The sequence below is a fragment of the Malaclemys terrapin genome, chromosome 19, assembly GCF_027887155.1.
Source record: "Malaclemys terrapin pileata isolate rMalTer1 chromosome 19, rMalTer1.hap1, whole genome shotgun sequence".
Taxonomy (NCBI): Eukaryota; Metazoa; Chordata; order Testudines; family Emydidae; genus Malaclemys; species Malaclemys terrapin.
In genome coordinates, this window is record NC_071523.1 from 9,880,894 (window position 1) to 9,905,320 (window position 24,427).

The window sequence follows — 24,427 nt, forward strand, 5'->3', positions numbered from 1 at the left end:
CACAATAATGCAAAATAAAAGTGCTCCCTGTAAGGCTATACAATGCATAGGATTACTTGCAGCTAACAAGACATGTAATATCAAAATGTAGCATAAAAGTACCCTATGGTTAATCAGGATGATAGGCCCATTAATAGACATACAAACAAAACTGGTTTAAAATAAATAAGGGAATAGGACTATAAACACTAAAGATTATGCTCATTTGTTTCTTGTAGAATAAACACCTTGATAAGATTTAAACCCCCTTCCCCCACTGATTTCTTTATTCAGTGTGGAAGCTCTGTGAAGCCTACTTAACATTTCGGTGAATTTTATCCTATGAATGTAGTGAGTTGGGATAGGTGTCTTCTGAAGAGAGTGTACAACACAATACACAGCATGTGAAATTCAATACCAGAGGTGGTCACGGAATCAAATGATGTAGCTGGATTGAAAAAAAAAAAAAGGCTGGGTAATTTCTCGTCCACCAATATTTTCAGCTATTCATTCAGGGTGCAATTTGCCCCAGAGTAACAGGAATGCACAACGTCCCATTTAAGATCTCAACATTAGGTTTAAGTTGTGTGTAGGGCCACTCTGAATGGGTGAATTTCACCCCCTACAGGTGGGGGAAACTGGGGAGGTACGTACAGCCATGACACCAGCTCTGAGTCCCCTGTGGAATCCCTTACACTGGAGATAGTCCCTAACAGCCAGATCCATGAGTTTATAGCCCCATTTCTGCTGCTGGTGCCATTCTGTTGGTAGCAGGTGGGGCCTTTAAAGCTGCCATTAACAGGCTATTGAGGATTCCTGAGCTATCCCTTCCTGGTGTGGGAGCCCCATTACGTAATGCAGAGCTCTGGTGCACTTTAGGATTAAGCTTTCGATACCTACAGAAAAATGGGACTAAGAAAAAGACTTTTGACTGTAATTTATAATCTGCAAAAAACCTCGGGGAATAAGCCCATGTGCCCCAAAGGAACATCTATTAAATTAACTGAAACAACAACAAAAAATAAACAAATAAAAAAATCAAGACATCTACCCCACTCCAAGTTTGAAGGATACACACATTTTCTTGTGTTTAGTGGGGGCAAAAAATGAATTGTCCTTAAAGGGTGAAAGGACACAAAAAATACATACATTCTTTTCTATGTATGTTTTCATATACAGTAGAACCACAGAGTTACGAACTGACCAGTCAACTACACACCTCATTTGGAACTGGAAGTACACAATCAGACAGTAGTAGAGACCCCCACCCCCCGCAAAAAAAGCAAATACAATACAGTACTGTGTTAAACTATAAAAATAAAGGGAAAGCAGCATTTTTTCTGCATAGTAAAGTTTAAAAGTTGTATTAAGTCAATGTTCAATTGTAAACTTTTGAAAACAGCCATAATGTTTTGTTCAGAGTTAGGAACCACCTCCATTCCTGAAGTGTTCATAATTCTGAGGGGTTTTACTGTCCCACCTCTCTCTGTAGTACCTGAATGTCTATAGATCCGAAGATCAAAAGAGGAGGGCTAGATCTCAGATCTGACGAAAATTCACTTTTGAAAACGTAATCTGGAATTAAAAATAAAATGGGAAATTGCAATAAAATATGGAAATGAGAAACCACCAAATATTTAAGGAAGATTCATCCAAGAACAAAACAAAAGTGATATAGAAAGGATTAGTAATTTCCTACTTTATGGTTAAAAAGGAAAATTATACATTAATTTCCCATAAACATTTTAAAACCACTAACAGCTGTTTGAGTGAACCTTTAAGATGTCTTTACCGCAAAGTAATATTTTACCCTCAAATTCGACCACCAGCTTTAAAAGAAGGGCTCACAATGGGAAAAGCGGACACACAAAATGTAACAGTGTTAATATACAAAGCCTTAATTTCAGAATAAACACATCAAATGCATCTTAGAAGACAGACTGGACTTTCCCAGTCAGGATAGGATTGTGGGGCAGAGCCAGGAGGTCAGGCCATATCACCTGGTCTGTCTGTGAAGCCAGTCAGCCAATGGGGCAACTTCACTGAGGCGAGCTCTCATGGGGTAATCAACATGTTTGCAACAGCTTCCTGAACTGGCTGGGGCAGTTGATAAAAGGATGTTAGAGATAGTATGAGAGCTAATCCACAGTCCTGCCAGGGCAGCATTGTTCCCTACACTACTAGTCCTAGTCTATAGGACTAATTTCTACTCCTGCTAGTCTAGAAGATAATAGTAGTTAAAAGAGGTGGAAAAGACCTACTAGCTCACTAGTTCCGTAGAAGGGTAGACTACAGTGCCAGAGTATGTATTAAATATCAAGTGGATACCTCTCACTTCATCTTACCAACATGTCAGGTATAGTCTCTAGGTAAGAGGGAAAAGCTTAATGTTTTCATTGCCTGAGTCCAAATATTTCAGCCACCTTCATTGTTGCATCCATGTGCAGATCATAAAGTGATGGTTATATAAATCCACAGGGTAGTCAGTCAATTACGTAAATGAGATGCAATGGTAAATGTAAAATTGCCTATATGGGAGAAGAGAGCTGCTTTGAAGAGCACGTTCTATTTACGGTCACCTCTTTTAGCAATGGTAATACCTGTACTCTCTTGAAAAAGATCAGATTTCATTTTGGAATGCAGATCTATACTATTTGGCATTTTTCCCTTTGGAAAAGGCTGTGCGTGAATTCTGTGTTTGTGAAAGGTGCTAGATTGAGAGCCTTACAGAGTGAAGGATACAATCACAGAACAGGCAAGATACAATGGCAATAGAAGCTTCTACCAAAACATCAAAACCAGGAGAGTAGTGACTAATTCATTGGTGATCTTACTGCTGAAAATAATCACAAGGTGCCAAATTGTGGTGAACAACCGTCCATGGGACAGTGGTCTGAGCACTAAATAAGCATTTGATGCGACGTTTTAGTGCCAATGTTGGAAGGACTGGAAATGAATAGGTAAATGGATCTATAGTCCTTAGGCAACTTTTAAAAATCTCAATCTAATATCTAATGTAATGTGTAGGATGCTTTTCTAAACTGGTTTCACACTTCTTAATTTTCCTGGAGTGTGCCATGCATAAGTAATAAATAAATAAAATGTTTTCAATCACCAAAAATTGCAAAACATAACCAATTATACATTTTACAGTGTCACATCCTATTCAACTGAATACAGTTATACAATTGCTAATGTAACCAACACGAACAGCGAGTCACTGCAGCATTCTAGTGTCTAGACCACACTAGGCATCAAACTACAGTGCACAACATTATGCCACATACAAAATGCCTTTAAAAGTATTTGCTCATCCACAATTTATTTGCAGCAATTAGTTTTTATGCATAAAACAATGTTCAAGAACAAAACGACCATAAAAACATAGCCTCATTGGGACTGTACTTTAGCACAGATAGGCCCTGCTTTCCTTACAATTTTTAAGTGGTTAAAAGGTTTGATTACTACTAGAGGGAGCAGCATGAATATTTTAAACATTTAAAGATGTGAAATGTTTCACAGGGTTTTCTGCAGAACTATGCCAGTTGCTCCTGACAGGCACCCCTGGTATGGGTAGCATAAAGCCTACAAAAATAAATACTTGTAGTGTGGTATTTACTTCCATACCAGGAAGTAAACATGGAGTTGTCTGAGAATCTCATCCAAATAAATAAAGGTATTTATTTGGATAGGCAGTCATCGGACTTCAATTTTGGATATTTCCCATCATTCAATGGCAAGTCTGTGTATAGGAATCATGGGAGAATATCACACAATATCTTGTCCTGTGTTTTCATGCACTGTAAAACATATTAACTTGTTCCTGCAGCTTTAATTATGGATATTCGAAGAGGTCTATAAATAAAGATTAACTTAATACAAGTATCAGGGGGTAGCCGTGTTAGTCTGTATCCACAAAAACAACAAGGAGTCCTGATGGCACCTTAAAGACTAACCGATTTATTTGGGCATAAGCTTTCGTGGGTAAAAAACCTCACTTCTTCAGATGCATGGAGTCAGTTACAGTCTGAACCACGATAAATTAAACTAAGTGTCATGGTAGGTGGGCAGGTCTTAAGTTGGTAAATTGTAACAGCTATGCTACTGGAAGATTTTAGCTTGGATATCAGGCATGTCATAATTCCTCCTTGCTTTGGAATGCAACATTCTAAAAATCCAAATTGTTCAATGAACCGTAACATTTAGTTTTGTGATAAACTATTTCAGAAAATAGGAATACAATCAGGGCATAAAATTTTAAGTATTGTGTACATGGAATATTTTATTTACCTCTTACCAAAAAAAAAAAAAAAAAAAAAAAAATCAAAAGAGCACTGATTATTACACAAGTCTAATGCCCTTGCATTTGTAGTGGTATTATTTCAAGGCATTAATTTTACCCAAACCAACAACAACAAACGCCCCTGAAGGATTTATGTATATTTGCTTTGCTGAGCTCGGTGTTATCTAAAGGATGCAAGCTTACTTAATTCCTTCTAGATGTTTTTCTGATAGTCAACATTTAGCTACAAAAAGCAAGTTCTTCACAAGTTTTTAAAAAGTTTACTTTATTGGTTACAGTTATATAAAATGTACCACGGTAGTCCCATCTAGCTGGTCATTAAGTGCTTGCAACAGCAGAGAGATCTTATACATCTGAGAGATTTCCAAGGTTTATTTCATGCTGGAGGAAAAACAAAACAAAACCACTCTTCATTTGCTTGCCTGCACTTAAAATATATCCAACAAGGCTAAAATGTTTAAAAGCAAGGACAACCCCATTTGTATGTCAAATTGTAATTTTTAATGTTTTCATTAGAATAGTCTTTATATCACTCTCCAACAAAAGAAAATATAACTAACAGCAAACTTTAATACAGGCACACTCACCAGATTAACAACCCAAAACAAAAACAAAAAAATTTAATGTAAAATGTAAATCACATATAATACAATTGAAGTGTCCAAAACAATTTAAATAATTTTAAATATTTTATTTTTTTTTAAAACTTGCTACAAATGCTTTATACAATATTTCAACATAAAGTCCCCATAACAGAAATGTAACAAAATGGGAATGATAGTGAAAGTGAAAGTGGCACAAATTCACCAAACAAGTATTAAACTACAAATTTTAAGAGGTAGATTACTTGTTAAGTCAAGGAGGGGGCGGGGGGAGAAGAGTGGGAGGGTGCATAATGGAACTAGCTGCTTTCCATCAACTGAGTCATTAATCCGGCAGGGTGTACAAATGCATGAGAAATGATATTTCCACAAAAAGCTCTTTATGAGCAGTAGGTTAATTTGTTGCTTTTAAGTTATTAGATAATGAGGTGTCAGACCTTTTACAGTAATTTTATTATACATTTATCTTTCAAAATATACACCTATACAGCCCCGTTTCTGGCCTGTTTATTAATAAAATAGTACACGGTATCCAATTATATGGAATTCAGAAATTGGTGCCAGGATTTCATTTCTATAGGAAGAAAGTTTTATTTGCATGTATAAATAGGAGATCGGGAAATTCATAAAATGTCCAAACCTGGTTTTCCCCACATCTATGCTGGGTATCTAAAAGACTTAAAAACAAAACAAAAAAGTGGGGGTGGAAGGAGAAAAGGAGGAAACACTGTCACGCTAGGTTCCTCTCTACTAGTTAATTTAAAAGAAAAGCTTCAGGAGACTCAATACATGACAAAAATACTTTGAGTGCAGCAACATTTGTCGTCCCTGACTCTACAACGAACTATTGATAAAACAGGAACCTGCTTTGCAAAGTTTAAGCTGAAATGTCTTTTTGCATGTCATTCATCAAGATATGGGCAAAACCAGAAATCTGAGCTATCAGTTCAGTGGCAGCAGATTCTGTTCAGTTTAGCCCATATTGCTTCCTTCCTTTATTTATTATTAATAGTACCCTTCTCTTTGTATCTAAAACATCCTCTAGCCCAGCATGTGTATCAGGCACCAATGAAGAAAACATATGCCTGACACTAAACATTAGCGCAAGAAGCCTGCAGGCAATCAGCTGCATTTTATGATTGAGAGTCAGTTTCAGCTGGTTTCGCAAGCTTGGTGGATTTCACATCCATTGGCGTAGTGCTTATCCTAAATTGAGCATTTAGGGATTTTTGTTTTGTTTTTACAGGAGGTTCCTAGAAAATAAGAAACAAAAACTGAAGATAAATGACAAAAATAATAGTATAACCTGTTTATGAACTGAATATGCTTCCAAAGAAAACACAAACCAAAGTGTGAGAAGTAGAGTTGAAGACAAACAATTGCTTAGTGAAGCAGATGGTTTTGAAAAATAATTAAGATTTCCTGGGGAAAAAAAAAATGCTTATGTGTAGAACAGAATCAAAGTTTGCTGACTGATGCCTGGTGTGTAATTAATCAATCAATGTATTAGGGCAAGAAACCCTTGATTCTGGACATAAATATCAAGGATAAGCAGGCAAATAAAGTCCAGGTTTATTAATTTAAAAAGGCATATTCCTAAAACAAAACAGCAAACTTCCTTTCTAGCTGAACTATCCTTAAGACCAGCCAACAACGCAAGCCGCAATGGGAAATGACGGAATGTCAAAGCTGTCTCTATGTAAATCCTTATTCACACCATGAACACTTTGAAACAACTTACATGCGTGCAAAGGATCACTTTTAAATAGCTAATCTCTGGCTCCAAATCCTGCTGATTTCCAGTATAATGTCTTATGCAAAATCCTTGGTTACCGAGACCAGTTTTACAGACCGCTCTTCAAGACAGAGACATTGATGTAGTGAGATAATTAGGGCTAGCTGGTTTCTCTTGCTCTTTGAAGACATTTTTCTGTATTATTGGCTGACAAAAAAAGTCAAAACCTTTTTTCTGCTTCTCTTTCTTGTGTGTGTATTGATTTTATTTGTTTATAGTTCAAAGTAACTGGAGTCTATTTCCCCTTTTGCCCACTGGAATTATGCGCCTGTGTTGAAACCTGTACTTTCAGACAAAATATTTCCTCCAAAGGGTCATTAAAAATTAAAGGCCTGCATTATTGTTTAATCACAAGCAGGATTACCACAACCAGGAAAAAAAAAAAAACACCAAAAAAACCAAACAAAAGACAGCTCTCCCCCCTATGTGAGTTTTGGAACAGTTAATTTGGGAAGAAAAAAAAATGTAAGATCAGGCAGTTTCTGTCCATCACATCTGATGTTTACTATAATCACCCAAAGAGGGAGGCACTGCTAAAAGAACTGAAGTAGTATTGAGCAGGAAAACTCAGTGGCCTTGAGGCTGTAAACATGACACCACATTATCCACTTCAGGATGGAAGGGGCTGAACAGCTTTAAAGGATAGGAGATCTTCCAAACGATGGATATCCCTAGACACACAGGAATTCCCAATGATCTCAGAAGCACCTAGGCAGAGGGCTAGACCCTTGTGCAATATGCCTAGGACCTATGTATCCCCATATACTTAGGAGTCCATTAGATACCATGCTGACCATGAATCCCTGTCAATACCTACCTCACAACTCCTTTGGAGGGATTGAGAGGTTTGGACCGGGAAGCCGTAAGAATTTCCGCCCAGGATTTCCCCACTGGTTTGCTGGCAGAAAATGCCGTGTGGAGCAGGGAAGCCTGAGTTAGCCAGTCTCCCAAAAATCTTCTGAGAGGTTTCTGCTATGTTTTGTGGAGAATAAGGGAGATAATACTTCTGCTCAGGCTCAACTTGCTCACAAATTTTGGGCCTGATGAGTTTCCATTCTAACTGGTAGCTAAAAGTGGAGGAGATCATTTTGCCCTTAATTATATACTGAGGCAAGTAGTTAACAGATTTTGACCAACCCTTGTATTGTTACTATCTCTGTATTTATTTTTTCATTATACTTTTGTATTATTCTATATGTTATGAAGGCAATACTTAAACAATAGCTGATCCAAACTATTTAGGTAAATAGCTGAGGAATTCAGTTATGATTTTTAACATACAGAACCACTATGTATTAAATCTATGACCACTGTGTTTGACTGCACATTATATGTTGTAGCAAGGTCATGTTATCCAATGACATACACATTTTGTTAAATATGTTTGCCAGGCTTTCCAATTCAGTTTGCTCCATCTCTCTGTGGATTATATTTCACGACGTGATTTGACAAAATGCCGAGATAAAGTATGTGCAATGTAGCTCAGCATGACTGAGCAACGGATCCAGCTGCAAGTTTTGCAAAGCTCAACCTTCTTTATCTTAAATGTGAGAAAAATTCTAAGACGACCAGGGAACTGGAAAGCCCGTACGCAACATGTGGCTATTTTAGTCAAACTTGAAGCTAAAAACTTACCTGAAATCTTTTAGTTCTTGTTTTGTACTGCTCTCTTCTCTCTTGTTTTCTATTGTGTCTGCATTAGCTGCCTGCTGTAAGCTCCGAGTGATAGGTCCTCCAACCCTCTCTCTAGATTTTACACTGAACCTATCTGTCTTTTTCTTGTTTGCCACAGCAGACTTACTTGGCAAAACGGCTTTATTCCTTTGTATTCGGACATGCAGTTTCCGGGATGTTTTGCTTGAGATTCCAGAATGATTCTTGGCTACCACTTTAGTTTTTTTCCCCTCAATGTGAGTCATTTTGGCCACTCTTACAGGGCTGGAGTTCCTTAACACTGAAGAGGGACTTGGCTTTTTGGATCTAATTGGAGGTATAAATTTTACATTTTGCTTTGATTTGAAGGATGCGGTAGGCAGCTGAATCTGCACAGGTCCTGAGGTTCGTGCTCTCGTCTTACCCAAGTGAGCCTGCATACTCTGCATTTTGATCTCCGCATCTGCCGTTCGTCGGCGCTGGTTGTTGCCTTTGTCGCCACTTGCGGATGAGGAGAAGCTCCCACTTTTTTTGGATGAATTTTTTTTAGAGGAAGGGGAGATGGGTTTTTTGGGACAACTGTAAGATGCGTGTTTGTTCAAGCTTCCAATGTAAGTGAATTCTCTATTACAGTAGGGGCAGATGTGGGAGTCTGACTCAGATACACTATTTCTCAAGTCTGCCTTCTGCTGTGCCGATTTCTTTTTTTGCAAGATTGCTTTTTGGACAAGCTGATTTTTCTTCTTCAATGCGCTTAGTTTTAGTTTATTAGAAGACAATTTGCTCATCTCAACATTGAAATTAAGTCTTTTAGGTTGTCCCATTCGTCTGAAGGCATTTTTCCCAGGGCCAGCTAGAATGACCATGCCATTTTTAGGCTGCACAGTCTGCTTCAGTGGTACTGGATTTTTTTTGGGCGTGTATCTCTTTTTGTCGCTGGCAGAGGCACATGCCAAGATGTGTTTGTGTAATTCGGGCATGTTATCAACGCTTTTCCCACATTTTGTACAACGAATGGCAGTAGTAAAGGTCTGTGGAATATTATGGGTAGTGAAATTCGTAGCAGTGGCTCCAATACCCATAGGATTTCGATGGTGATACTGAAATGGAGGTGGTTTAAAGCTTGGATAGTGTTGATTGAGGCCCAAACGAACATCTGGATCTTTTGACTTTACTCCAGAAGCCATTATTTTTATGGTAGTATAAAGCTCTTCAGAGGAGTCATTTAGATCTTCATCCTCCTCTTCTTTTGAGGGTTCCAAGGAAACTTCTGGTAGGCTTTGCATATGTTCTACATTTGCCTTACTGGGATCTGTAAAATTCTGGGGTCTTAGAGTCCCACTTTCAAACTCATGATGTGTGCATTCTTTGTCTGGATGGAGATCTCGCTGATGTTGTTGCAAATTGCACAAAAAGGCAAATTCCTTTTTACAGACTGAGCATACAAAGATATTTCCTACTCCATGAAGCAAAAAGCGATGTTCTGACAAGTCAGTTTTTTCTCTAAACAGCTGTACACAGAATTCACATTTGAAGGGCCATTCTTCAGCATGAACAGATAAATGCTTAGTTAGGTCTTTAATAGAAAGAAAAGGTGATTCACAGACATTGCACACAAAGCTTTTATTGAACGTTTCCCGAACTACATCTGCTTCACTTGAAGTCTCTGGATCTTCTCTTGGCTTCACGTGCTCACTTTCCATTTCCTCTTGTTTAAAAGCTATTATGGGGAGAGTACTTTCCAGATGATCAGCAGGGGAAACAACAGAAGAAACTACTGAAAGAGGAGGAGGAGAAGGAGATGATGAAGAGGAGGAGGAGGAGGAGGAGGAAGAGCAAGAGGAGGAGGAAGAAGAGGAGGAGAAAGAAGAGGAAGATGAGGACGAGGAGGATGAGGAGGAGGAGAGGTTTGGTGGACCAGGTGAAGCAGTAGTAAAAAGTTCAACAGAAGGAACAGGAGATGGAGAGGGAGATACTGTAGGTGAAAGGATTGGAAGTGGGGACTGTGTAGCAGTGTTATACAGTGGTGATGGGCACGAAGGAGTGGGAGTGACACTGACAGAGGCACCTGGAAGTGGTAAAGGAATAGTAGGAAGGAGTGGAGGGGGTTGCGTAGCAAGTGTTAACAAAGGAGGACAAGGTGGTGGGGAGGAAGGATCCGTTGGCGTTAGAAGAGGGGGCAGCTGACACAAGGAGGATATAGCAGATGTTTGAGGTAAAGGGGAAGCAGGGGAACTATGAGAAGGGGACTCAACAGTAGGTGCTGACACATCAGGATCAACATCAGGTTCTGGCTGGGGTACTGATGATTTACATGGACTTGGGCTTCTATTCAAAGTCAAATCAGGTGTGCTTTCTGTAGCTATATCCGTTCCATTATATTCATTCAGCAGAACTTTTTGTAACATGCATGTGGTTGGTTTCTTCTTTTTAATACCACTGCATGTTGGCTGCACTGAATTATTTTCTTTGTATTCCTTAACTTCAGTGTCACTATATGGCTTCTTATGCACACTTAGATCTAACACTGATTCCCAAGGAACCTGAGTCTTGCTTTTGACATCAGACCTTTGTTTTACACCACTAGATAAATCCAATGGCTGCTGGTTGCACACGCTACCAAAAGTTGGAGTTGCTGTCCATTCCTTAGGTATTTTATAGTCATCAAAACTCAGAGGACTCATAGTCTGTCTTTCCTCCCTCCCACATAAGCTCCATACAGGTGAGTTGCTGTGACTTTCTAATTTTGGCATCTTTGAAGCTAGAACTGTATCATTCCACATGGTTTTTCCATCACTTTGTTTACCAAAGTCTCGAAGCGCTGGACTGTGCTGTGGAGAACTGGGAGGAGAGCTGGTTCTCCTTTTAAACCTACTAGATACTGAAGGCAAAATGGGTGAAGATGTAGCAGAAGGACCTAATTTAGGGATTTCAGTTGCTGCTGGAGTTATCTTATTACTATCCTGTGTCTGAAGAAGTTGTTTTAACTTGGATGACAAATAAACACTTTTTTCTTTATGAAAAGGTAAGCTCTCAGCTGTTGAAATGCTAAGAGGAAGATTTAACGAACATGAAGGAGTTATAGGTTCTGGATCTATTTCAGTTTTTATTTTAGGTAAAAGAGGAGGGCTGGTTGTTCTCCTCTTTTTGGATTCATTGCTTCCACCACTAGAAGGCTCCTTAGGAAGGTCAGTCATGTGTATTTGTGTAGACTTTAAATTTTGAGAAATTTCCACTGTGACTGGACTAAGTAAACAATTTATTCCATACAGGTCTGCAGAATTGGATTCCATCTCAATCACATCACAATTGCTAGTGCTACTGTTGGACTGAATTTTACCATCAATATAGTAATTTAAATTTTCTGAGATATTGCTAGAAATATCCATAATATATATGTCATCAGCTTCACCATCCTCTTCTAATTCTGTACTTGCTATATACACACTCTGGGCTGGTTGGGCCTGCTCAGTTTGAAGTTGCGGTTCTTCAAGAATGAATCCTTTTCTCCTGACACCTTTGGGAATAAGATGACGCTCATGAACCCTACGCTGGTGCCTACGCATGTTAGTATGTGTTCCAAAAACCTTTTTACAATATTTGCAAGGATGCAATTCTTTGGGTTCCTTGTTCTCCTCAACAAGGGTAGAATTTGACATTTCTTGGGAGACCTTCTCAGAATCCAAGACTGCAAAGTCTTGCACAAGATTGGAAACATTTAATTCGTCTTTAAGACCATCATCTGCAAATGTCTGTCCATCAGCAACATCATCAGACTGCGGGGCCGAAGTTAATGTTAAGAATGGTTTTCTTTTTGGCCCTGCTTCATGACGCCGCTCATGCCTTCGCCGATTAATTTGAGTGCCAAAGGCTTTCCCACAGTATCGGCATTTGAAAGCATGATTGACACTAGATATATGAATATGCATGTGGCGTTCAAGTCCTTGCTTTGTTGTAAACTTCCTCTCACAATGCTGACAGGGAAACATAAATGTTTCCTGGAAATCACCATTCGATACACCTTTTGCTTTAGGAATTTTTACAACCGGTGTTTTCTTTGGGGAGTTCTCTAGAGATTCTTCTGATATGCTTTTTTGTTCCTCCATAGATTCTAGCTTTTCTTCACATACAGCTGTAGGCTCTTTTCCAGGACTTTCTTCAGGTAAATTAGCATCTTCCACCTCTTCATCTTCATCTTCATCTTCCTCCTCCTCTTCTTCTTCCTCCTCCTCCTCCTCCTCCTCCTCTTCCTCCAAATCATCTGATCCACAAGTTATTGCTCCTGGTTTGTCTTCAGGCATTGTTCGTGGCTCACTGGTAGGACTGGGGATCATTAGTTTTGGAAGAACATCTTGATTTACCATCTCCTGAATCACGGCTGTTTGTTCCAGTGACAGCACAGCAGAAACAGATGGCTTTTCATCTTCCTCTTTATGGTCTAATAAAGAAAGAAAAGGAGGAAGAGAAAGAAAAGCATTAGTGAATTTAGCAAATTTTCCACAATATTATAATTTCATTTCCCCTGAATCCCCTCTCCCCTCCCCGTCACCAATATGCTCAATATTTATGAGGACTAGAATGCTACTGTTTGTTAAGATGTAGTGTTTAGAACAAAAAACTGTATTCATATTTTCCTGCTTGTAATTTTTTGGCCAACATGTAAGGGACTGCATTCAATACACTGAGAAACTCAGAATTACCGCTAACGTTGTGGCCAGCTAAGCCTCTTCCAAGAAAGAGAGCAGGGTTTTGGTACATTTCACTGTGTATTTTTGCATATTAAAACAAAAAACCTCAGATGAAATTAACTGACTTTTGTCATCATTTTTAAACTCAGGGAAACAAGATCTTAAATTTGAACTCTGCCTGGACACACATCTAAAATAGTCAGTCAGTCAAATAAGTTTTACAGTTTGGCTGAAAAATAAAATTACTTTAAATTTTGTTCATAATACACCAATCTGGGTTTGTTTGTTTTGTTGTGTTTTTTTTTTTAAAAAACACATTGTAAAACACATTATTGGAGCCAATTTATTTTGCATTTCCTAAATTCTGTTTCCTGAGAAGCTGTAGAATCCCCACAGGCACAGCCCATCCTCTTTTGAATCAGATACACTGAGCATCATTTGCTGCTGTAAACTGGCTTTGAAGGCACCTTTGTATGCCAGTTTCATTTACCTGCCTTCAGTCATCATCAGTACTTACTGATGAAGGGAATGTAGCTATCCTGCTGATGATGTGCACAAGCAGAGTGCGTCACCAGAGCAACTGTGCAGTTAAGGCAAAAATTCCTCTGCCTCCTTTATATGTCTAGTTTGGGAATGCTGGGGTATGGGGGGGGCGGGGGATGTCAGATTTCCAGGATTACTATTTTTTAGTGGGTTGGTCAGAGGGTAGTTGGAGGAAAAGATCTTGAATGAAGCCAGTAGTTACATGCTGCCCTTACCTCCTTCAATTATACCTCCCACTGGTCCAACAACAAAGCCAGGGAAGACAGACTTTACATTCCTGATATTTCTAAACCAAAAAAACAATCAGGAAAATATCTTAAAAAGATCCTTCAGGCCTTTAAAATATACATCACAAAGTGAAAAAGGGCAGAAGCCAATTTTGAAAAATATGCTCTGCAAGTCACCTTTAAGATAGACTGCATCAATCGTTGTGTGTGTTAAAATACCACCTCTAAAAATTCTATTCTGTTTGCATTATACTGCGCTTTGTTTTATTCTGTTGTATAGCAATCTAAATGGCTGGGCAAAGGGCTAGGGCAGCCAGTGGCTATATAATAAAATTATACCATGATTCCCAAAGTCATTCGGTACTACATCTTGATTCTATTTCTAAGTTTTAGAAGACTTAAATTTAAAATAAGGACTTCTTTATTATGTTCCATCTGAGGGTTCGGGATTTTATGTTTAAATTCTGTACTACGCTAACTCTTCTGCACTGTATACAGTGTGAACATATGACATACTTCTCTGAATGTAAAACTAGTAACTTCAAGTTATTTAACACTACAAGATAACTTGGCATGCAGTATGAACATTTTTATAGTGCTGGTGTGTGTGTATCCTCCTTTAATTCAATACGATACCTAAGGAAATTTATATAAGATAACTGAAAAAAATCTTACCTTCTTTAGACTCCCTCATATCTGTGGAAGTAAAATCCAAATCAGTCTTTCTCTGCTTTGTATCTATTGCCTTTTTCCCCTTGTTTTTACACTCCTTTTTCTTCCCTGAAAAATAAATAAATAAAATAAATAAAGTTAGTCTACTGCGGCTCAACAATTTTTAAAAAAAATGTTGAGTGACAAAATTCAAAACCCAGCCATAGAAAAAACTGCAAATTTTTGAATAATTACTGCATTTTCCTAAGGAACATGAATGGCACATCCTCAATAAAAAGGATAGTAACATTCAAAGGGTACATTAAGTGTATGCAAAAATATTGCTAAATGGCAAAGCATAGAACAAAGGAAAAGAAGGTGACTTGCAAGAAATTAACAGTTCAGCAAATTTAATTTTAATACCAGTTCTGTCACTATAACTGATAAAGCAATAAGCGTGTAAATGCCTAGAGGAAAATGAAATGATCGGTACAAGGTAAGATGAGTTTGTCAGAAACAAAAACAAGCTGATCTAGTTTTTTTTCCACTGATGGCACAAAGAGGATAAAGGAAATGCAGTGCAGCTCAACTAACTCATCAGATACAGGTAGCTGACATCTTCATAGGTATACTAGACACACAAGACTTCTATAAAGGATGATATTACGCATTAATAGTATCTGAGCCAATTTTATGAGACCAGGTGGGTGAGGTAATATCTTTTATTGGACCAACTTTTGTTGGTGAGAGAGAAGCTTTTGAGCTCACACAGAACTCTTCAAGTGTCTTTCTCACCAACAGAAGTTGGTCCAATAGAAGATATTACCTCACCCACCTTGTCCCTCTATCATCATGGGATCAACATGGCTACAACGCCACTGCACTCATTAATGCTTAGTGTCCATTTGGGAAGTGCTGTCAACTGGTATTCCACATGCTTCTATGTAGGTTTTCAAAATAATTCTACATCTCTTTTCAACCATGACTTGGAAGAGGGTGATACAAAAAGCAGAGGGATCATAAATATGCCAAAAGAAAATATTAAAATACAGTATGATTTTTACAAACTGGAGAAAGATGAAATCAATGAAATTCAATAAAGGTAACTATGAAGTGGTTTACATAAAGAGTAATCAACTATAAAATTGGGTAATAGTTGTTAGTGAGCAGAATTACAGAAAGATAGGGATGATGAACATAAATATACACAAATAATGCAATGCTGACACAAAACCAGAAAATACTAAAGGAACACTACAAGAAAGCAAGTCAGGTAGCTAATCTGCTCTATCAGACATTGGTTAGGCCTCTCTTGGGAACACTGCATGTAACATTTGGGCAGCACATTCTGATACATTTGACAAAGTTAAGAGAATAGGAAAAAAAGGAATTGTTCAGAAAGTAAGACCTATCATGAAAGCTTAAAAACCAGACATGCTTACTACAGATGAGAAGACAGACAATTCTCTTCCTGAAAAATAGCTAATTTGAGACAGAAAAGAATACAGAGATAATCTCTGTCCAAGAAGCTGTAGCAAGAAAAGAAATGTAGGTCAACTAGAACTTTGTAACTATAGCCAATATGCTGCTCTCCATTTGCGTGTGTACTATCTGCAGAGGGAGGCCTTCTGGGGGGAAAAAGGCCCAAATATAGAATGATCAGAAGACTTAGCCAATGATTTGAAAGATGCATAGAAAATTCTATGATATTCAAAGGGTAAGGGATGGGCTCTCTCAGGTGTAGGTAGGGTGGAAATGTGTTTATTTACATCTTCATTCTGGGTAAACTTTCCATCCTTGAAAAAATCTCGCACTTCTGATACATTGATGTATGCTACATATTTCCCTTGCAGCTAATGGCTTGTCTACATATGGAGTTATTCAAAAGTGGATTAAGTTAAACAGGAACAAGGAACTCTCTTATTCCAAAATAAGATTGTCAACATATGGAGTTATTCAGCACTAGCTACGGTACTTTAAAACACACCCTACTTAATCTGGATTAACTTTCAACTGTATACAAGCCCTAAAAACAGCGATCTCTTCTGAAAATGTACACCTCTGCCTATCCAGCTGCTAGAATGGTACCTCTACAAGACAAGGAATACATCCTCTGTCAGGCCTCTCGGACACAAAACATTACCTTTCTAATACATGACCTCCTGGCCTAAGATGTGAAATGTATTCTGGAAGCAATGTCTCTCCCTTAGCAGCATACTCTCCTACCTAACAAGCCATTGGACTTGCCTCACATGAACTGTTGTGAATTTAAATCCGAGATTATTCCTTTACTCTTAGAAGTATTTTGCACATCTTTTACTGAAAGATTTTCCTCTCCATTCCTACTGAAACTTTCAAAGCATGCTAACCTCCCTACAGAAAAGTTTAAAGATCAAAGAAAGCTCAGCTTCACACTAGAGAAAAGAATTACTAGTTTTTATTTGGACACCATTGATGTATGAACTAATTTTGTATTTTCTCCCTCTTCTTTGAGAAACTTAGGTTTAATTAGTTGTCCAGCGTTTTTCCAGTTCTCTATATAGCTTTATCAGTGTGTTTCATTCCATTTTTGGTTATTTTCTTGTTTTCTTTTACCTTAACAGATTTCTATCAGATGAAGTCACTATAGGGGAGGGATAGCTCAGTGGTTTGAGCATTGGCCTGCTAAACCCAGGGTTGTGAGTTCAATCCTTGAGGGGGCCACTTAGGGATCTGGGGCACGGGGCTGGACTCGATAACCTTTCAGGGTCCCTTCCAGTTCTATGAGATAGGCATATCTCCATATATTAATTATTATTATTATATGTTACAATTTTTTTTGGCCCTCTCCGGATCATACATTACTATATGCAATGCTTTCTCTCAACTGAGCAGCTTTAATTCTCATCTTATCCCTAAATACTGAAATGTTTTGTCTCTAAGCACTTCCCTGTCATACCGACCTGAAATTGTGTCATAGGGCATCATTATCAAGTGCTGGGAAAATCTAGCTGGAGACTAGTCAGAAGTTTAAGGATGCTTTCTGATGCTCTGTCTGACCATAATGAGTTTCTCTGTGCATCTTTACCTGCCAAGCGCCGCAATTCAATATTATATGCCATTAGTCAGAACCTCTGATAACCTTTGAAAGAAATGGAGCCATAGCCAGGATCTTTAATGCAACTCCCTATCTGCGCACAAAGGGCTTCAGAGCTGTACACATGCAAATAGCTGTGCTAACACACCTGTCATCCCTGCTGGAGCTTACAGCAAGTATAATTGATGTAACTGTATCTCTGGGACCAAAAGTAAAAAATATAAAGTTTCAGTATGTTCTTAAAGGCTCAAACGTTCACTGCAACAGAGTCTACAGACCATTGTACACACCAAGTGCCATTGCCTTTGGACACTGCCTGGAATGGGCTTTGAAACAACGTATGGGTTGAAACCCAATAATAGAATTTTGAGAGCACAGGCAAAATTCCACAGTTCCTTCTCTCACCTTCTGGTGAAGCTGGAGTTGGGGTGAAGAGGAAAATTGGGTCTCCTGGTCCATACACCAAGACATGTAGTGTTCTGAGGTCTTCTGACCCACAGTCTGCTCTTTCACACACACAGGGAGGCATTCCACTCTAACAAAGGAACATTTTCAGGATCTGAAATCTCTAGGAGCCTCACCTTCACATCAAATACGGTGGTGGCTGAGGACTATATTTTGCATGCCCTACATGCTGTGGCACCTGGAGTTATAGTAGACAAACTATTTCTAGAACAGAGTGGAACAGATCACTGGGCACTTTTAAACCTATACTGTCACCTCTAATGTGACTGCTATAAAACCTTTGAAATGGGAACACAACTAACTTATCACTTCTGATAAACTTAGACATGCATTGTGATAATTAAGGGGCTAAGTAAATGATGTAGAAAACAATCACAAGGGCTTTGCTTTTGTGTTTAAGTGATAAAGTGCAAACTTTCCCAAGTTTCTTCCATTTCTACAATACACTACCAAAAATATAATCCCCAAACTACCACAATGACCTGAGAAAACAAAAGAAGAGCAGTCTTCATAACTGAAGTTATTTATTTAGGGCTAAAATTAATGCATCATCTAGATGCTTATGGGCTACTAAAAATTCCTCTCTCAATACCAGATGAAAAGAAGGTAATTTCCAAGCCCCCTCTAGAAAAGCCTCCTGCTTTTAAAAAAAGCCTAGTTGATATACTTGGAACATTTTCAAGTTCATGGCCTTTAAATAAATACATTTGAAGAGAAGATTTATCTGGCACCTACTTGCCTTTACTCAGAATAGCCAACAAGCTGACTTGCATGTATATATAATTTTAGATTAGTCAGATCAATTTCCAAGGAGTAACGGAAATATCTATTGCTTTTCATCAGGTTTTATTTTTTACATACAGCAGTTAGCCACATCTTGCCTTTTTCAGGTTCTAGTCTGCTTAGAAAAGTGTTCAAGTAACAACTCTCAAAGACTTGCATGTTTCATCCAACACATTTCCAAGCAAAAGCACTATCCACGGCACTGATAAGAACGGATACCAATGATTAGCTAATTAATTTTTGCCCCTTAATTTTCTTGTAGTTTAAGACTTCAAGACCAGCAGAAGACCATAGAGGGGAAAAACACAGTATTGAACCTGGTGGAAGCCTGAGTATAAGTACACACGTGCACTTACCATCAGGTTCCTGAAGGGTCCTACATGGCTGCTACTACCAGCTGGATCCTCCACTTGGTCTAAACAAGAAAGATACAGGAATGAAACACAGGGAAAGTGAAATGGAAACAAATGACTAAAGAATAAATGAAAGGTAGAACTAAATATATATGTATATGCATAAAAAGAATAGCAAAAGAAGGATGCAAGAGAAAACTGAATGAAAGAAACAGATGGAGAACAGCTACACTGCCTACAAAGACAAAAGATCAAAAGGGGAAATGGCCACAATTTGCGTATTTTGATTTTCAGTGCCACATTCGGTTAATATCACTTGTGTTTCCGTTCTCTCTCCTGCCACTCATCCAGGATTCCGACGGCAATAGGGTGGGTGCACCGACTGCTTGCCCACCATTATCTAACCACACAGACGCAAGAAACCCTACATTACTGACTTTGGGCCTCATCCTCAGCTGATGTAAATCAATGTAGTTCCACTGATTTACATCAACTGAGGAGCTGTCCCTAGAAGTCTATAAATCAATCTGTGTCAGATGAACTTAAACAGTATTTAGGAAAAAGTAGCACCCTATTTATCCCGAACATAAAGGACTGGCAATATTTTATAGCTCAGACCAGAGAACAGCCTCAAAACAATCTATAGTATTTATGCTGATGTGGACTTTGCCAATATGCAAAAAGCTTCTGTAAATTGCATCTTCTGCTGATGGTGATTTTTGGCGAGATAGAAGAAGGCACACACATGCCCGGGGGGTGAAGGGGGTGGGTGGTGGGAGGGAGAATCAATCTCCCATCTTTTCCTAAAATTGGAGCTGCAGAAGATCAATAAACATTACCAGCTTTACCAAGGTGCTGCTGTCTCAAAGGGATACCCCAACTAAAATAGTAAGGCTTCAATGGGATGCAGAGCCTGCCATAACTCAACATGTGAATCTCATAGTTAATTCTTCTCTCTCAAACAAAGCTCTGATCATCTATAAGTTCAGTACTCACTTCTCTACACCAAGAACCAGGGTTAATATTTAACAAAAATTATGGTCATTGAAGATCAAAAATTCCCTCAAAGTCTGAAATCAACATATTAAATTGCAACTGGCTGTGCATAGATACACACCACTAGAAAAACACTCTACACATATGTGCTGCTGCTGAAGCACACAATAGAGAATGGCTGCCGAAAAATCCCGTCTCCCCTGAAAAACAAGGGAGGGGTTACTTCATCTTAAAAGGAACCTTGAAGAGCAATGACGACTATGGCCAAAGGGCAAGAGTTCGCATTTCAGTCCACATATACTCATGGTGTAGTCCAGACCACGACACTCAGTTCTCAATGAAAGTTATTTTTACTCTGAGTAAAAACAGAACGGGCAGAAGAGGATTGCTTATATCCAGAATAAAGATGCACATTAACAATAATTTTGCAGTCATATTTGCCCCCCTGGTTTTGGAGGCAACGCGGAATTATATCAATCTCCAGGTGCCTGCAGCCATCTCATCTGTTGAATATTCTAGATATAAATGCAGTTTACACATATGGAAAGACCATGTCCAAAATAGAAGAGACATTGTTCCAAAAATGTTAAGTCCATGTTAGTGAAATATAAGAGCAATTTAAAGTTCCGCATGATTTAAAATCCTCTATTTGTAAATGTTATGTTTCAAACTTGGTGTAACTAGGTAAGACAGGGACAGCCAGCTCTTTTCTCACTCCGATTTACTTCTTTCTGAATTTGTCATCCTTCCCCTTGCGTAAGAGAGAAGCACAAAATACAGGTGAGAACATGCTACAGTGCTAACTTGCGCATTTTTAAATTTTTGTGTAAACTGTAAGACAGTTGCAAAGCATAACTCTGTCTAGAATACAGCTCTGTGTGTTTAATAATTCAGGTTGACAGAATGGGTCAAAAATTAAAATGACGACATGCAGAAACATCCTAGCAGCAATGTGGCTCCTAGCACAGTTCTGCTCTGAATGTGGAAGGGCCTAAATAGCAGCTATGCTGCGGGATGGGAACAGATTTAGTGGCAAGAAAGAAAGCCAGAGAAAACAAATCAACAGATGACAAAATGCCAGTTCGTAAAGATGTGAACACTTTAATATCGTTTCCATCAACATACATTTTCTTTCTGTTAACACTTTCAGAGTCTTGGCATTTGCTTTTTGAAATGTCTTTATCATTACCCATATCGCACCCCATAAAGAAATCCTGTTTTCAAAGCCTTTGATTCCGATCTATCACAACTCCTGCTGAGATAGTAAAGCCAAATCATAAACACCTTCTGACTGATAAGTCTGTACAAAGCCTGCAAGTTAAAAGGGCTGCTTAAAGTCAGTAACACTGGAAACTGCTGGACATTTTTCACACTTTAGGGAAATTTTGTATATGCTGCATTCCAAATGCTGTGAGTGGATTTTTGTCTAACCGCAGGGACTACTGAAATCTGCTGAACCCTCTGCCTGCTCCCACCTCAGGCCACAAGATTCTGCAGATTAATACATGTAAAGCTTAGCAATAAGTGAACATTTAAACATAAAATGCAGGCGTACTTTTTTTTTTTTTTTTTTTTTTTTGAAAGGCTATATGTGAAGCATTGCTGATCTATACATCCACCAACACTGCTGCACTGGAAAATATTTTTTTGATAATTTACACAACAATTCACATAAATGTAGCATCCAAGATCAAATATAGAATGTTGCATCCACTTCCCAGTTCTGTAAAACAAATAGGCATTGAAAAGTTGTCCAGAGTTCCCAGTGGTCTGATGTAGGCCAGGTGATCCCACTCCACCATTTTGCCGTGCAATCACTAGAGATCAGGTGCCAATCGACCTGGCTTAAAATGAGAGGCTACCTTTTGCGGGGCAAATGCTGGGCAAAAGAAGAAACTAAGGCCTTGGCTACACTTACCAGCTAGTTCGACGGATGGAAATCGAAGTTCTGGGTTCGACTTATCGCGTCTAGTCTGGACGCGATAAGTCGAACCCGGAAGTGCTTGCCGTCGACTGCGGTACTCCAGCTCGGCGAGAGGAGTACCGCGGAGTCGACGGGGGAGCCTGCCTGCCGCGTGTGGACCAAGGTAAGTTCGAACTAAGGTACTTCGACTTCAGCTACGTTATTCACGTAGCTGAAGTTGCGTACCTTAGTTCGAATTAGGGGGGGTAGTGCAGACCAAGCCTAAGGGAAAATAATGACAAGAATAATGGGTAGATAAAAAATAATAATGCTCCTAGACTAAGCAAGCAAGCAAAAAAAACAAAAACAAAACCCTCAGAAATTCTGCCTCATCACAAAAAACACTATTTTAATATTACAGCATTAACTTGGTGAAGATCTATTAAAGCACTGTTGAGTTACAGGCAGATGTCAGTATAAAAATAATATACTGATACCTTTTATATATTTTACAATTTAGCTTTTGCCTGAAACTATCAGTCCATGCTGAGAATGAAGATCTTAGCACCACTCATGGGAGCTGCTCAAGCTTCTTGGTACAGAGCCTATTTTATATACACAGGTAAAGAGAAGAATGACTACAATGCCCTGACACATGGAGATCCTAAATACAGGTCTGGCGCAGAGTCCCTTCTCTATACGCTGGCAAGAGCCTCAAGAGCTGTAGGAACTATATTTGTCTTTGCTCAGTGACTGCCTCTAACAAATTTGTCAAGTGTTACTGAAGTGCTCCAAAGGGAGCGCCATTCAGCTGTCCTCTATTAAAAGGAAAAGTCACTGAAGTGCAAGACCTGACCATAGGAATTGTTGGGCCCCAAAACTTAAGATGCTGCACGTGCCAAAGTTTTAGAGGCATTGAATTTGTTACCAAAGGCACTTTAACATCTTAACTCGACAATCTAAACAACAAATACAAAAGCAAAATTAAGAGAGAAATGTCTTCTGCTACAATGGCAGTTTACCAATAAAAAAGAATACACTTTCACTGATCAAAAGGGTTTTTTTCCTTGTACCCAACTCATCTCTTTCCTAGCTACATACTTAAATACATTATACTTAAGGATCTCGGCAGAGCGAAGAGGAGTAAGAAGAGGATGGGTATGACAGATGTCAGAATAAGAAATAGAAACTTCATAGTAATTTTATTGCTGCCAATCCAGGAATTTAAAATTTCTTCCTTAGCCCACATGAAGCAAGCTTAATTTCATACACACCAACCACTAGTCTCACACACAGATACCCCAGCATTTTTTAATATCACACAATGAATGCCCATCAAAATTACAACTATGATACTTAACCTTTATAACAATGAGAATCCTGTCTATTCTTGGGAGGATACACCCAAAACATCTAAACACAGGCTTTATTACACACACTGGAGCTGGCCCAAAGTATTCCACAAGCCACATTATTTTGTCATATTTTCCATGTGATGGCACTGCCTGAGATATTCCCCAAAGGTCTTTTGCTACTGCAAAGCAACAGCTGAATCATTTACAACAAAATGAGCAAATATAATTTTGCCTGTTATGTACTATTTCTAAGAAATTAGTATTGGAATATGGGTAGGGAAAGGCTATAGCCTCAGAGATTCTGTTTCTAATCCATATAAAAGATGAAATTAGTCAACTGTAACTACCTATTACTGAAGCATCCAAAAGTATGCTGGGTGTCTCACAAACAAACAAAAAAACGAACATGTTCCCTGCAAAGAGCTTACATTCGAACTATAACAAGACATTCAAATTAGGGCAAACAAAAAATGGGAAAGACAGGAGAAAAAAAAGCAGAAGGGTTACAAACGCACTTATGTCTGTTGTGCACATTTTAAAATTAATAAGACATAACAAAATATACTATTTCATCTACAATATTTCAAAAGGCGTTATGTACTAGTCAATAAATATAGGTCTTGCAAATACAGCAATTAGATTGTAGTACAATCACGAATGATTGATAAAATGGCTGCATAACAAAAGCTGCAATACCATGGAAAGTGTGACAAAATTATGTGACTTATGGAAGTTTAAATTAATTTTTATAGATCACCATAGAGGTTTTGGGTGACACTTTAATGGCACCATTAGGAAGTAACACTTCGCTATTTCATCTTGCCGCAAATTCCTGCAACTGTATATTAATCCCTATGGGACAAATGAAATCGTGACATGTGTCATGAGATGATATAAAATGAAACAGTGACTTGCAACAGCACAAAGTTGAGCTTAAAATGTCCACAGGGTCCTCTGAACAGAACTGTTTTATGCTGAAGAGCTATAAAAGATGGAAAGATGTCTACCTGCACAGTTCTTTAAAATCATCAGGAAGAAATGACATGGGAACATCC

General features: G+C 38.5%; 1 protein-coding gene across 8 annotated transcripts in view; it reads right to left on the reverse strand.

Annotated features, from left to right (window-relative positions):
- The window catches only part of PRDM2 (PR/SET domain 2), a 145,743-nt gene that overhangs the window by 47,918 nt on the left and 73,398 nt on the right, over positions 1-24,427 (reverse strand). For 5 of the 8 annotated variants that reach the window (XM_054009046.1, XM_054009051.1, XM_054009043.1 and 2 more), the window contains 4 exons: positions 19,122-19,180; positions 17,923-18,052; positions 14,466-14,570; positions 8,315-12,770 (listed from right to left, as the gene is read on the reverse strand). In XM_054009046.1, the coding sequence (XP_053865021.1) occupies positions 8,315-12,770; positions 14,466-14,570; positions 17,923-18,052; positions 19,122-19,180 (4,750 nt within the window). Of the gene's footprint in view, positions 1-4,528; positions 6,138-8,314; positions 12,771-14,465; positions 14,571-17,922; positions 18,053-19,121; positions 19,181-24,427 lie in introns of those variants that run through there. The other 3 variants (XM_054009049.1, XM_054009048.1, XM_054009050.1) reach the window with 3 other exon arrangements.